The sequence below is a fragment of the Pongo pygmaeus genome, chromosome 8 (assembly GCF_028885625.2).
Source record: "Pongo pygmaeus isolate AG05252 chromosome 8, NHGRI_mPonPyg2-v2.0_pri, whole genome shotgun sequence".
Lineage (NCBI taxonomy): Eukaryota > Metazoa > Chordata > Mammalia > Primates > Hominidae > Pongo > Pongo pygmaeus.
The window spans coordinates 119,689,467-119,701,098 of record NC_072381.2 but is presented as its reverse complement, the minus strand read 5'-3'; the positions used below and the strand labels follow the sequence as shown (position 1 = coordinate 119,701,098).

The 11,632-nt window shown below is 47.2% G+C and overlaps 1 protein-coding gene across 10 annotated transcripts in view; it reads left to right on the top strand.

Annotated features, from left to right (window-relative positions):
• The window catches only part of AFAP1L2 (actin filament associated protein 1 like 2), a 109,962-nt gene extending 98,544 nt beyond the window's left edge, over window positions 1-11,418 (top strand). For 4 of the 10 annotated variants that reach the window (XM_054503848.2, XM_054503850.2, XM_054503853.2 and 1 more), the window contains 8 exons: window positions 2,047-2,192; window positions 3,077-3,188; window positions 3,843-4,088; window positions 4,172-4,340; window positions 5,120-5,275; window positions 7,116-7,309; window positions 7,429-7,551; window positions 8,464-11,418. In XM_054503848.2, the coding sequence (XP_054359823.1) occupies window positions 2,047-2,192; window positions 3,077-3,188; window positions 3,843-4,088; window positions 4,172-4,340; window positions 5,120-5,275; window positions 7,116-7,309; window positions 7,429-7,551; window positions 8,464-8,490 (1,173 nt within the window). In that variant the 3' untranslated portion in view covers window positions 8,491-11,418. Of the gene's footprint in view, window positions 1-2,046; window positions 2,193-3,076; window positions 3,189-3,842; window positions 4,089-4,171; window positions 4,341-5,119; window positions 5,276-7,115; window positions 7,310-7,428; window positions 7,817-8,463 lie in introns of those variants that run through there. The other 6 variants (XM_054503851.2, XM_054503854.2, XM_054503856.2 and 3 more) reach the window with 2 other exon arrangements.
• Window positions 11,419-11,632: the final 214 nt, after the last annotated feature.

Sequence of the window (11,632 nt, the reverse complement as noted above, 5' to 3'; positions counted from 1 at the left end):
AGTGGTTGCGTTATAAGAGTGGAACCATGCGCTACTTCCTGCACTTAGGGCAGGAGGAGTATTTTTAGCTCCCTGAGCTACTGGAAAAGCTGCTGGGGATTCAAAGTGGGTGTTGTTTTGTTTGGGTATCACCAGCTGGGACAGCCTCTAGGCCCAGTACGTAAAAACCACACTGTTAGAGCTTATCCGGGGGAAAAAATTCGCTTTGTGATACAATTACATTCCTCTCACTCCCCATCCTCCGTTTGATGTGATGTTACGTTTACAAAAATAAGAAGTGACATAATGCTTTGCAAGCTGTGGCGGGCGGAGACCGAGTCCCTTCCACGCATGGAAGCACACACTTGCCCGTGAATGCCCGTTCACTTAGTCTTTGATGAGGAGGTCCTCATCCAAACTTTGCTCCAATCCTGCCCTCTGGTGGCTGAAAGACCCACATCGCAATTGCTTCCCAGGGTCCAGTTTGTAGCTTATATTCATCCATTCAGAGGTTCCCCATCAACAAACATCTCCTCAGCACAGGAATATGGTGGACAAGAGCAATATGGGCTCCCTGTCCTTGTGGCACTTACATCCTAGTTTGGGAGTGTGATGTTATTCAGCAAATTACTCAGCCAATCGCTGAGCTACAATGGCTGGAAAGAAGTTGGGAGGGTGCTATAGATTTGTACTGGGGGCTGGGTGACAGGCTGGAGGTGGGGGACAGGGCTTGATCCTAGGAGCAGTGGAGCCCTAATGGCTTTCAGGGGAGCGCGGCAAGCTCAGATCGGGGTTTTGAGATGCTTCCTCCAGCTACTGGGGTGGGAGTGGATGGGAGGGGGCAAGAAGGGACCTGTTAGGAAGCTGTCACAGCTGTCCAGGGCAGAGACGCAGCCTGGTCTAGGGGAGGCCCATGAAAAGCTGTATTTAGAATCCAGTTGAAACTAAGTGGGGGCTGGGCATGATGGTCCACGCCTGTAACTCCAGCATTTTGGGAGGCTGAGGTGGGCGGATCACCTGAGGTCAGGAGTTTGAAACCAGCCTGGCCAACATGGTGAAACCCTGTCTCTACTAAAATATAAAAATTAGCTGGGTGTGGTGGCGGGCACCTGTAGTCCCAGCTACTTGGGAGGCTGACACAGGAGAATTGCTTGAAGCTGGGAGGCAGAGGCTGCAGTGAGCCAAGATCCCACCACTGCACTCCAGCCCGGGCGACAGAACAAGATTCTGTCTTAAAAAAAACTGGGAAAAGGAAACCAACTAAATGTCAAATTCTGCTCATCACGGCCTCTTTGATGAAGAGAATGTAGCAGCCAATGTGATGGAGCTATGGGTTATACCAAAGGGGGCTGATTTTCCTCATGAAAATAAACCTATAGCTTTGATTAAATGGGCAGTTTTTTCTCATTATAAAGGTAAGAAACAATATGGACATTTTAATTGAGGTACCCAATGGATGAATTTGATTAGAATGCATTGTCCCCTGGAAAAAAAAAAATACCAAATTCACTGGGATTTTGATCACGATTTAGCAGCTGAGCTAGTGTAAGGCATTTAAAAGATGTCCCAACTTTACTGAAGCCACAAACAAAAATAAATTTGAATGTTGTTATTTCTTGGGGATCCAGGAAGTCTTGTTGTATATGGGAATAGGGGGAATGACATGCATTGTTCATAAAATACAAGTGTCAACTTAAAAAACATACAATTTTTTAATCATTTTAAAAACTATTAACAGGTGGTCACTAACAGTTTTTAACAGTGACCACCTGGTGATAAGTTTTCAGCTCCTAGAAACACAATGTCTATACATCTCATATGGCCCTTGGGACAAAAGTCCACACAGCATTACTGAGGTGGCATCAAGATGTCACTGACAGGAAATATTATCTGGGGCCACTGGGGGGTGGGATAGGCTGGTGAACAGGAGGAGCACAGCCCCGGGCTGTTACAGAGGCTTTCGTGGGCAGGCTCTGCGGTAGGGGTACGGTCATGGCCTGGTGGGGAGGGGCTGGCACCAGGCAGCACTGCCCGGCCCTGCTCATGTCTCTCTCGGCCTCGTTCCAGGCCAAGTCTTCCGAGGAAATGGGCCACTGGCTGGGTCTCCTGCTCTCCGAGTCAGGCTCCAAGACAGACCCAGAAGAGTTCACCTACGACTACGTGGATGCCGATAGGGTTTCCTGTATTGTGAGTGCAGCCAAAAACTCTCTCTTGTGAGTAATTTGGGCCCTTCCCCTGTATACTCTCGTATACTCTCTTATTCCTGGCCATGCTGTAGGCCCTGGGTCAGCCAGTGTCCGGGGCAGCAGGGAGCACAGGGTCCCACCCCACTCTGCCCAGCAGCAGGAAGATGTGAAGCCAAGGAGTAGCCCTCAGGGAGGCCCGGCCAAGAGCCAGGAGCTGAGCTAAGAGCAAGGAGCCGAGACAGGCTTCGGGCCCCGGGCCCCGGGGGCGGCTTTGGCGTCCTCGGAGGCAGTTAGACTCTCCAGCTCCTCCAGGCAGAGCTGTCACCTTTCCTGACCTCCTCCTCGTCCTTCCGGTGAATCCCTCACTGGGTCTCCAGCACACCCTGGAGAAAAGCAGGTCAGGGGGTGGTGCTTCCGTTTCCAGACGAGCAAACTGGGGCTGAGGGAGAGGCGTTCCCTGGTCAGGGTGGTAGAGCCAGTCTCATGTAAGCCGGCCGAGCCGCTGAAACAATCAGTTTTCTCATGGACCAAACGGGGATAGTGTCTGGCCTGCGCCACCCCAAGTGTATTGTGAAGATGAAATGAGAAGGGGTTTTTTGTTGTGGTTGCTGGAAGGAGATCCTAGAAGGGAGGAATCGGCGACAAGATGGCAAAGGGATCCTAGGACGAGGCGTATGGGTAAGGGAAGGTTATCTTTCTGGGAGGAAAATCTCGAACCAAGAATTCCAGGAAGAAGGCACTGGGAAAAGAGGGAGGAGGTGCCCTCAGATCCATGGAGGTGAGTGTCAGCCCCCAGATCTCTTGTGTGGCCACTTTCACGGCAACCACTCATCACTGGGAATCCTTGGAGTCTGGTGCTTTCGCCACCCTGCCCCATCTGCTTCATGCATGCCACCTCGCCCTGTTTCCAGACTGATGCAGAGAAAGTTCTCAGAGCCCAACACTTACATCGATGGCCTGCCTAGCCAGGACCGCCAGGAGGAGCTGTATGACGACGTGGAACTGTCAGAGCTTACAGCTGCGGTAAGGACCCGGCCAGGCAGCGGCCTGGGGCTCTCCAGCCCTCCTCCTACCAACCTCAATGCCTGGATGCCAGAGATCATTAGAGTATCCCTGAGATGAGTGGGTTCTGAGTCACCTACCAGGCCAGTAGTGCAGACACCTAAGTGCAACAAGGCTGTCTCCTATATGGGAGGCTGTGCAGTTTGCTTGGCTTGGGGACTTATCTAGATGAAACAACGGCGAACCCCTCTGGTCAGGGCTAGGGGTGTGGTGGTGGGATTGGGAGTGGAGGCACCAGTAGGCTTCCAGGTCCAAATCGGTTTTTGAGTGGGATGATCACACCGATGGCAACTTCTATGTGCTGGGCACTGAACCCTGTGCTAAGCTGAGGACCTTCTGCAGATGATCTTGAATCCTAACCACTTTATGGGAAGATGCTGCTCTTTTCCTCTTTACAGATGAGGAAATAAGGTTCAGAGAAGTTAAGTACTCTGTCTGGGTCTTCCACCTCGAGTGACATATCTAGGACTCTACCAGTGGCCCCCCCAGGAGGGAGGGAGATCTCTTGGAACACTGTGAGATGGGCACCAGAGCTGTGAGGCAGGGCTGGTACCCCCTCCACAGCTGAGGGAGTAGAGGTAATGGTGAATGCCCCCGACTCACTCTCTCCTGCAGGTGGAGCCTACCGAGGAAGCCACCCCTGTTGCAGATGACCCAAATGAGAGAGAATCTGACCGAGTGTACCTGGACCTCACACCTGTCAAGTCCTTTCTGCACGGCCCCAGCAGTGCACAGGCCCAGGCCTCCTCCCCGACGTTGTCCCGCCTGGACAATGCAACTGAGGCCCTCCCTGCAGACCCAGGCCCAGGTCCCACCCCAGATGAGCCCTGCATAAAGTGTGCAGAGAACCTGGGAGAACAGGTACAGGCCCTCCCCTGCAGGACAGCCAGACCACCTTCCCACACCCCTTCAGCCAGCTGAGTCAGGTCTGCTTTCCCCCAAAGCAGCTGCAGAGTTTGGAGCCAGAGGAGGCTTCCCTGAGAATCACCACCATCAAAATCCAGACTGAACAGCAGAGAATCTCCTTCCCACCGAGCTGCCCAGACGCTGTGGTGGCCACCCCACCTGGTGCCAGCCCACCTGTGAAGGACAGGTTGCGCGTGACCAGTGCAGGTACTTGTGCTTGGGGAAGTTAGCCTGATTCCATCTGTATCAGTCAGGGTTCTCTAGAGGGACAGAACTAATAGGACAGATGTATATATGAAAGGGCGTTTATTAAGGAGAACTTACTCACACGATCACAAGGTCAAGTCCCACGACAGGCATTCTGCAAGTTGAGGAGCAAGGAAGCCAGTGGTGGATCAGTCCAAGTCCCAAAGCCTCAAAAGTAGGGAAGCCGACAGTGCAGCCTTCAGTCTGTGGCCAAAGGCCCGAGAGCCCCTGGCAAACCACTGGTGTAAGTCTAAGAATCCAAAAGCTGAAGAACTTGGAGTCTGATGTTCAAGGGCAGGAAGCATCCAGCATGGGAGAAAGATGAAGGCTGGGGAAGACTCAGCAAGTCAAGTCCTTCCACGTTCTTCTGCCTGCTTTATTCTAGCCATGCTGGCAGCTGATTAGGTGGTGCCCACCCAGACTGAGAGCAGGTCGGCCTCTCCCAGTCCACTGATTCAAATGTTAATCTCCTTTGGCAACACCCTCACAGACAAACCCAGCAACAATACTTTGCATCCTTCAATCCAATCAAGTTGACATTCAATATTAACCATCACACCATCCTTTTCAGATTAGGAAACAAGTTCAGAGAGATAGAGGGACTTGTCCAGGTCTGGCATCCAGCCTAGCAGAGCTTTGTGCCAAAGCCCCAGGTTCTATTTGAGCCTGGGGGAGTAGACTGGGGACAGCCCTCATGATCCAGCTGTGCTGACCTGGGGCTTCCCTCTCTGGGTCTGTAGAGATCAAGCTTGGCAAGAATCGGACAGAAGCTGAGGTGAAGCGGTACACAGAGGAGAAGGAGAGGCTTGAAAAGAAGAAGGAAGAAATCCGGGGGCACCTGGCTCAGCTCCGGAAAGAGAAACGGGAGCTAAAGGAAACCCTACTGAAATGCACAGGTAAGGGGCCCCCCAGTGGGGAGGGACCCTCAGCTCAGAGGGCCATGTAGGCTTAACTTTTTGGCGGAAGATCTGGCTGTCACCTGCCTTCCCAATCAGTGGGCCCTGGCTCCTTCAACCCTTGGTCTGGGTGGGTGCTCCCTTGTGTGTCCTCTTTCTTCCAATCCTGTCTGAAAGGTCATTCTCCTGGACATAGAGAGAAGGCCTCTGACGGAACATCAATAGGACCAGCAGGTCATCATAAAAGCTAGTTAAAGGAGGAAGTTTTATAGGATTATGCATAGGCTGTGTTTTATTGTCACTTAAATGCATATTCCTTGGCCCATCTTTTGAGGACCTGGCACTGCAGATTTTTTGAGCTCTGGTCGGCTGACTGGAGTCTCATGTCATCCTTCATGCATTACCTACACCTGTTAATGCATCAGCCTTCATTTCCAGCCTTCATTTCTTTAAAGTCAACAAAAACTTAAGATACTTGCCAAGAAGTCTTTCTAGATTATCTTCCAAATCACACTCATATCATTTGACAGCTATTTCCTGGCAATCTGCTGCATTTAAAATTTTAAAATTAAAAAAATATTGAGATGGGGTCTTGCAATGTTGCCCAGGCTGGTCTAGAGCTCCTGAGCCCAAGGGACACCTGCCTTGGCCTCCCAAAGTGCTGGGATTACAGGCGTGAGCCACCATGCCCAGCTGCAACCTGCCTCTTCTAGAACCTTTCCAAAGTATTTGACTTAGTTTTCATGGAGTTAACTTTGTGCTTATTTAAATTGTAGAGGTGTATGAACAAGCATGAGCAGCAGTGCAGCTTTGAGGACAAACTCAGCTGACTGGTGAGGGAAGGTCTTGAGGGTGCAAAGTCACCCACTGGCTTTTTTTCTGAGACAGTCTCGCTCTGTTGCCCAGGCTGGAGTGCAGTGGCATGATCTTGGGTCACTGCAACCTCTGCCTCCCGGGTTCAAGTGATTCTCCTGTCTCAGCCTCCTGAGTAGCTGGGATTACAGGCATCCGCCACCATGCCCAGCTAATTTTTGTATTTTTAGTAGAGATGGGGTTTCACCATGTTGGCCAGGATGGTCTCGAACTCCTGGCCTCAAGTGACCTGCCCACCTCAGCCTCCCAAAGTACTGGTATTACAGGCATGAACCACCGCACCCAGCTTGAACTGTATTTTTTTAAACTCCAATCTTCAAAACATTGTTAGTATACGTTTTCTTTTCCTTCCCTCTTTAGAGATGGTCCTTCAATAGCATCTGTGAATTTTTCTTAAACAGTGGCCCTGTGCTCAGGACTGTATGTGGTACATATGTGATACCATTCTTTCCTCCAGCAGTGAGCTTCTAGGATACAGGCCCAGGCATCATTTCATGGTGTGGCAGCATCAACCCGAGATGTCCAGGGTTAAGAGGAGGAGCCAGGGCTGACGACTCCTGCTCTGTTAGGCCTAGGGAAGCCAGAGGATTGAGGGAACTTGGTGGGGCAGGTCAAGCTGCCCAGCCCTCCTCCACGGGCCATGAATAAAGCCCCTCACCCTTTTGGGTCACTGTCAAAACAACCAAGAGTCTCTAAGAACCTACAAGAAGGGACTTAGGCCTCAGACTCATGCCCTTTAGTGAAGCCAGAGCTCTCTCCCCAAGAGCCTCCCAGCCTTTGCAGATTGCTAGCTAGAGCAGGCCTCTAGGCTACCCTGGCATACAGGCCCCTCCTGGCTCTGAGTGTTGGGGCTAGACCTGTGGTCCTTCTCGGGTGGTGGGGTATGTAGATCCTGCCTCCACCCAGCAGGGCTCCCTGGCCTGGGCTGAGATGCTGTTCTCTGACGCCTGCATAATTCTCTCTCCAGACAAGGAAGTCCTGGCCAGCCTGGAGCAGAAGCTGAAGGAAATTGACGAGGAGTGCCGGGGTGAGGAGAGCAGGCGCGTGGACCTGGAGCTCAGCATCATGGAGGTGAAGGACAACCTGAAGAAGGCTGAGGCAGGGCCTGTGACGTTAGGCACCACCGTGGACACCACCCACCTGGAGAACGTGAGCCCCCGCGTGAGTGCTGAAGCCACGGCCTCTGGGCTGCTTGCAGGGCTCCCTGGACATGGGTTGGGGCAGGTGGGTCACATCTCCCTCCCCTTGACTCAGCCCTTGCTCTCCTCCTGTAACTACAGCCCAAAGCTGTCACACCCGCCTCCGCCCCAGACTGTACCCCAGTCAACTCTGCAACCACACTCAAGAACAGGCCTCTCTCAGTCATGGTCACAGGCAAAGGCACTGTCCTCCAGAAAGCCAAGGTAAGCAGTCACTCCCAGCCTCCCTTGGGGCCAGCAGAAATGTCACTAAGGTAGGGGCCCATCTTCTGACCCAGGTGGTGCTTTGTGGCTTTTGGCACCAGCTCTGAGCAAGGGCTCGGCACTCACCAAGGAGCGGCAGTGGCTTTGCCATGCATTCGGCTCAGTCTCTGGCACTGACCAACCAGAAAGGTGCCTGCACTTGGTTCAAATGTCCTTCCCCGTGAGGTTGGGGATGCTTCAGTTCTTGCCCTCCACACAGTTATGGGTAGATTCCAGGGGACAGCTGCAGCTCAGGGACAGATTATGACTGAGTTTTCAAACCAAAAAGTCAGTGACTCCACAGGACTTCTACCATTAAAACTAAAGAAACAGACTCACATAGGTGGTTTGAATTACCCAAAGTTGCCCACCCAACTAGTGGCAAAATTCTCAGCAAGTTGTGAATGATGAATCCATGCTATGATGGGGTTTCTCCCTGATGGTTAGTCAAAAAGTATCATTAATCATTTACTCATTTACTCATTTGTACACTAAAGAACATGCCTTAGGGCTGCCTTTGCTTTTGGCAAATTCTGTTCTTTATTCCTATCCTCCTTACCTGCTTTACCTGCTGGAGATATTTGGAGGTCCCACAACAATGGCTAACCAATAAATCCATGCAAGCATCTGAACCTCCACTCCCTTGTTGCTGTGAGAGACATCACTTATAGGCACTCGCTGTTGTGCCACAGTCTCAAAATCTCTGAATAGGTGCTGTAAGCAGTGATGAACACACAGGGTTTGAAACATTTGTCACCTCTATGCCTAAAATAGTTTTTCTCACATTTTTTCTATGTATATCAAGGTTGCTACAGTGGATAACTAACTATCTTTTTGTGGGGGGTGGGTGCTGGTATTTGAATGGTACCCTAGGAATGGGAGAAGAAAGGAGCAAGTTAGAAAACAAGCTTCATCTAAAGACTCTCATGTCAATGTGGACCTTGGTGACAATCCTGCTTTGTTAAAGCAAGAACTCTGCGAAAGGGTGAGTGAGTCTGTTTAGAAGAAAAAGCAAAGACTGAGGTACTGTGAATGGAGAGCTTCGGCTAAGAGGAGGCTCTGTCCCTTTTCAGAGCCAAAGGAAATAATACAACAAAAAGGAGGCTTCTTTGGAGACCTAAGTCTATTGGATGTAAACAAGACGTATTTAGGGATGTTCTGTGTTTCTTTCTTTTTTGAAGTTGTCATCAATTGCTTTACTAAGATTTTTAAATAGTGAAAAACCTCGTGTTTGTTTAGACTTTGGTGGAAGATGAATCAAGGAAGCAGGGCCCTGTCTGTCTTATGGGTCACGTGGCTTTGGTGAGTGAGAAGACCTAAACTCCTGGCCATCATCTCTTATCCAATACTTAGCAGTTGGGGATTAAACCATCCTTGCCTTCAGTTCTCTCCAATATTACCAGGCCCAACTCAGTCTTCAGTGATTTTAAACAGCATTGACGTCATCTGTAAAACCATCTATGACATGAGTTTTGAGAAACAATAATGGAGGAAAATATTTGGGACCAAGCTGAAGCACTGATCCCACTAAGTTAAAGACTTCTTTCCAGTCCAAGGCAGGCCTGAATCAACTGTCTTTAAATAAAATTTTAAGTGATGCTGTATTATATATAGGAAAAAATGCTTAAAATCCTGTCATTTAGAACAGTGAAAAGTATCTTTTGAGATTAAATTGACTGACTCTTTAGGGAAAAAAAATTACTCTTGTGTTTACAGATTCATTGCTGTGGTCGGGCCATTTTTAAGGGAAGAGTTATTTAATATAAATAGTCCCTGATTTTAATGTTCATTCCCCTTCCAAGAACAAAGTGGTGATTTTTGGTTAGGGTGATCACCCTCTTAAAATTGGCAGTGCTGTTCCTTGTGCTGCCCCTGTCTTTTCCTCTGATGGCATTTTTTTTTTTTTTTTAACACAGGTTGAAACATTTCATCTATTATCTCTGCCTCATTTCTGGAGGGTTGTGTATCAGTTCTCTAACACTTGTTTCTGAGAACTAAAGGTCTTTTTTATTCTTATTTCCTCTCTCATAAACATTTGGTGACCTTTTACCAAGTGGTGAGTTAGGTTTTTTAAAATAAAATGTTCATTGTATTTGAAGTTTTCTTTGTAGTTCATGAAATGACTTGGGGCAGGGCCTGGGGGGTTCTCAAGGGAGGAAATGTTTTGGTTATTTACACACTGAACTACAAGATGGGATCCTAGCAGGAAACTCAGCCTCCTTGAATCAAAGAGCATAGATAAGGCTGAAAGCAAATTTTAGTTGTACAGTTAACAACATACGAAAGACACAGGAAACATCTGCAGAAATTGATCATATGTAAGTGAATGAAAAATCAGTACTCCTCCCAGAAGTTAAATATACTCCCAAAGAATTCTTGGGAAAAAAGAAACATACATATCAATACTGGGAAGGTTGCCTAAGTAGTAATTAAGGAAGTTTATAGCATAAATGTGTTTATTTTAAAAATGACAAAACCAAAATCTGGTTCATTAAAGAGACAAATAGACAACCTAAGGCAATATGAAATAGCAGAACTGAAATGGAGGCCTTAATACAGATACTGACAAGATTTTTCAAATTATAAGAAAATACTATGAATATATCAGTGTAAAAGTTTGAGAAATATGTATTTTCCATTATAAGGTTAGTATAGCTCTGATACCAAAAATTCAAAACAAATTGCAAAAGAAAACAAATTTCATTGTTGAACACAGATTAAAAGAATCTGAAATAAAATGTTGGCAAATGAAAAATTCAGCAGGGTTTATAGAATGATGCATAACGACCAAATAGAGTTTATCCAAAAAAATCAAGGGTTGTTCAATGATTGAAAATATACAAATGGATAACCTATCACATTAACAGATTAAATATAAAAAAATGCATTATCTTGAAGAAGAAAAAGCATACCATAAATCTCAACACATAATAAACTCTTAGTTCATCTAGGAATTAAGCATTCTTAAACTGATAAGTAACCCATAGAAAACAATTATAATGATGAAAAAGTCAAGAACCAGATATGGATACATGCTACTTCATGAAACATTATTCTGGAGGTCCCAGTCAATGCAAAATGACAAGAAAAAGAAGTGGTATACAACTTTAAAAGGAAGAGACAAAACTAGCATCATTTGGAAATATTTCTCTAGAAAAGCAAGAGTCAATTATTAGAACTAGGGTATTCAACAAGATGACTGGAATCAGGATCGTTCAGAGAAAATAAGGAAATTTATGGCCTATATGCAATGTTTTAATTATTGCAAGGAAAATATATTTCTGTCTTATTTGAATAAGTAATTAAAGGTAAAAATTAAAGCTAATTTCTTTTAAATGAAAGAAAAAAGGCTTGGCTAGTTAGGCCATAGGATAGCACTTTCCTGGGGGACTGACAAAAGCCGAACTATTCAGTGGCACTGTCACTACAAAAGGGGAAAAAATGTTTCAAAGGCAAGAAACCCATTTCCTACGAAGAAACAGTAGAGGCCTTTACTATGTAAGTCCAGAGCCCACAGTTTGCTGTTTAAATCCAAGTAATTCAATCAGGGCACCCAAATACCAGCCCGGAACAAGACAAAAAGCCTACATTATAACATGGTTAAACTGCTATTTAAAGACAATGCATTCATGTAATTTCTGTGACATCACTGATCAGCATCTGCTAGGGAGCGTGTGATCCTGCCCCGGATGTTGTCTTCTGTGAAGGGCAGCATAATAACAAAGTTATCAATGAAAGTATCCCTTGAATAGAGATGATTATGACTCAATGTCTGGTACACCAGACTTTTTAATATATAAAATCATGGTGATACTGCTTCAAGCACTTTTCTAGCACCAGAAATCCTGAAGTTCTTAAAGCCAAAGTACCCTTGAATGTTTGTCTATAAAACATTATGTTAAAATATTTATAAAGAAAAACGGGCCAGGCACGGTGGTTCACCCCTGTAATCCCAGCACTTTGGGAGGCCAAGGCAGGGGGATCGCCTGAGGTCAGGAGTTCGAGACTAGCCTGGCCAACATGGTGAAACCCTGCCTCTAAC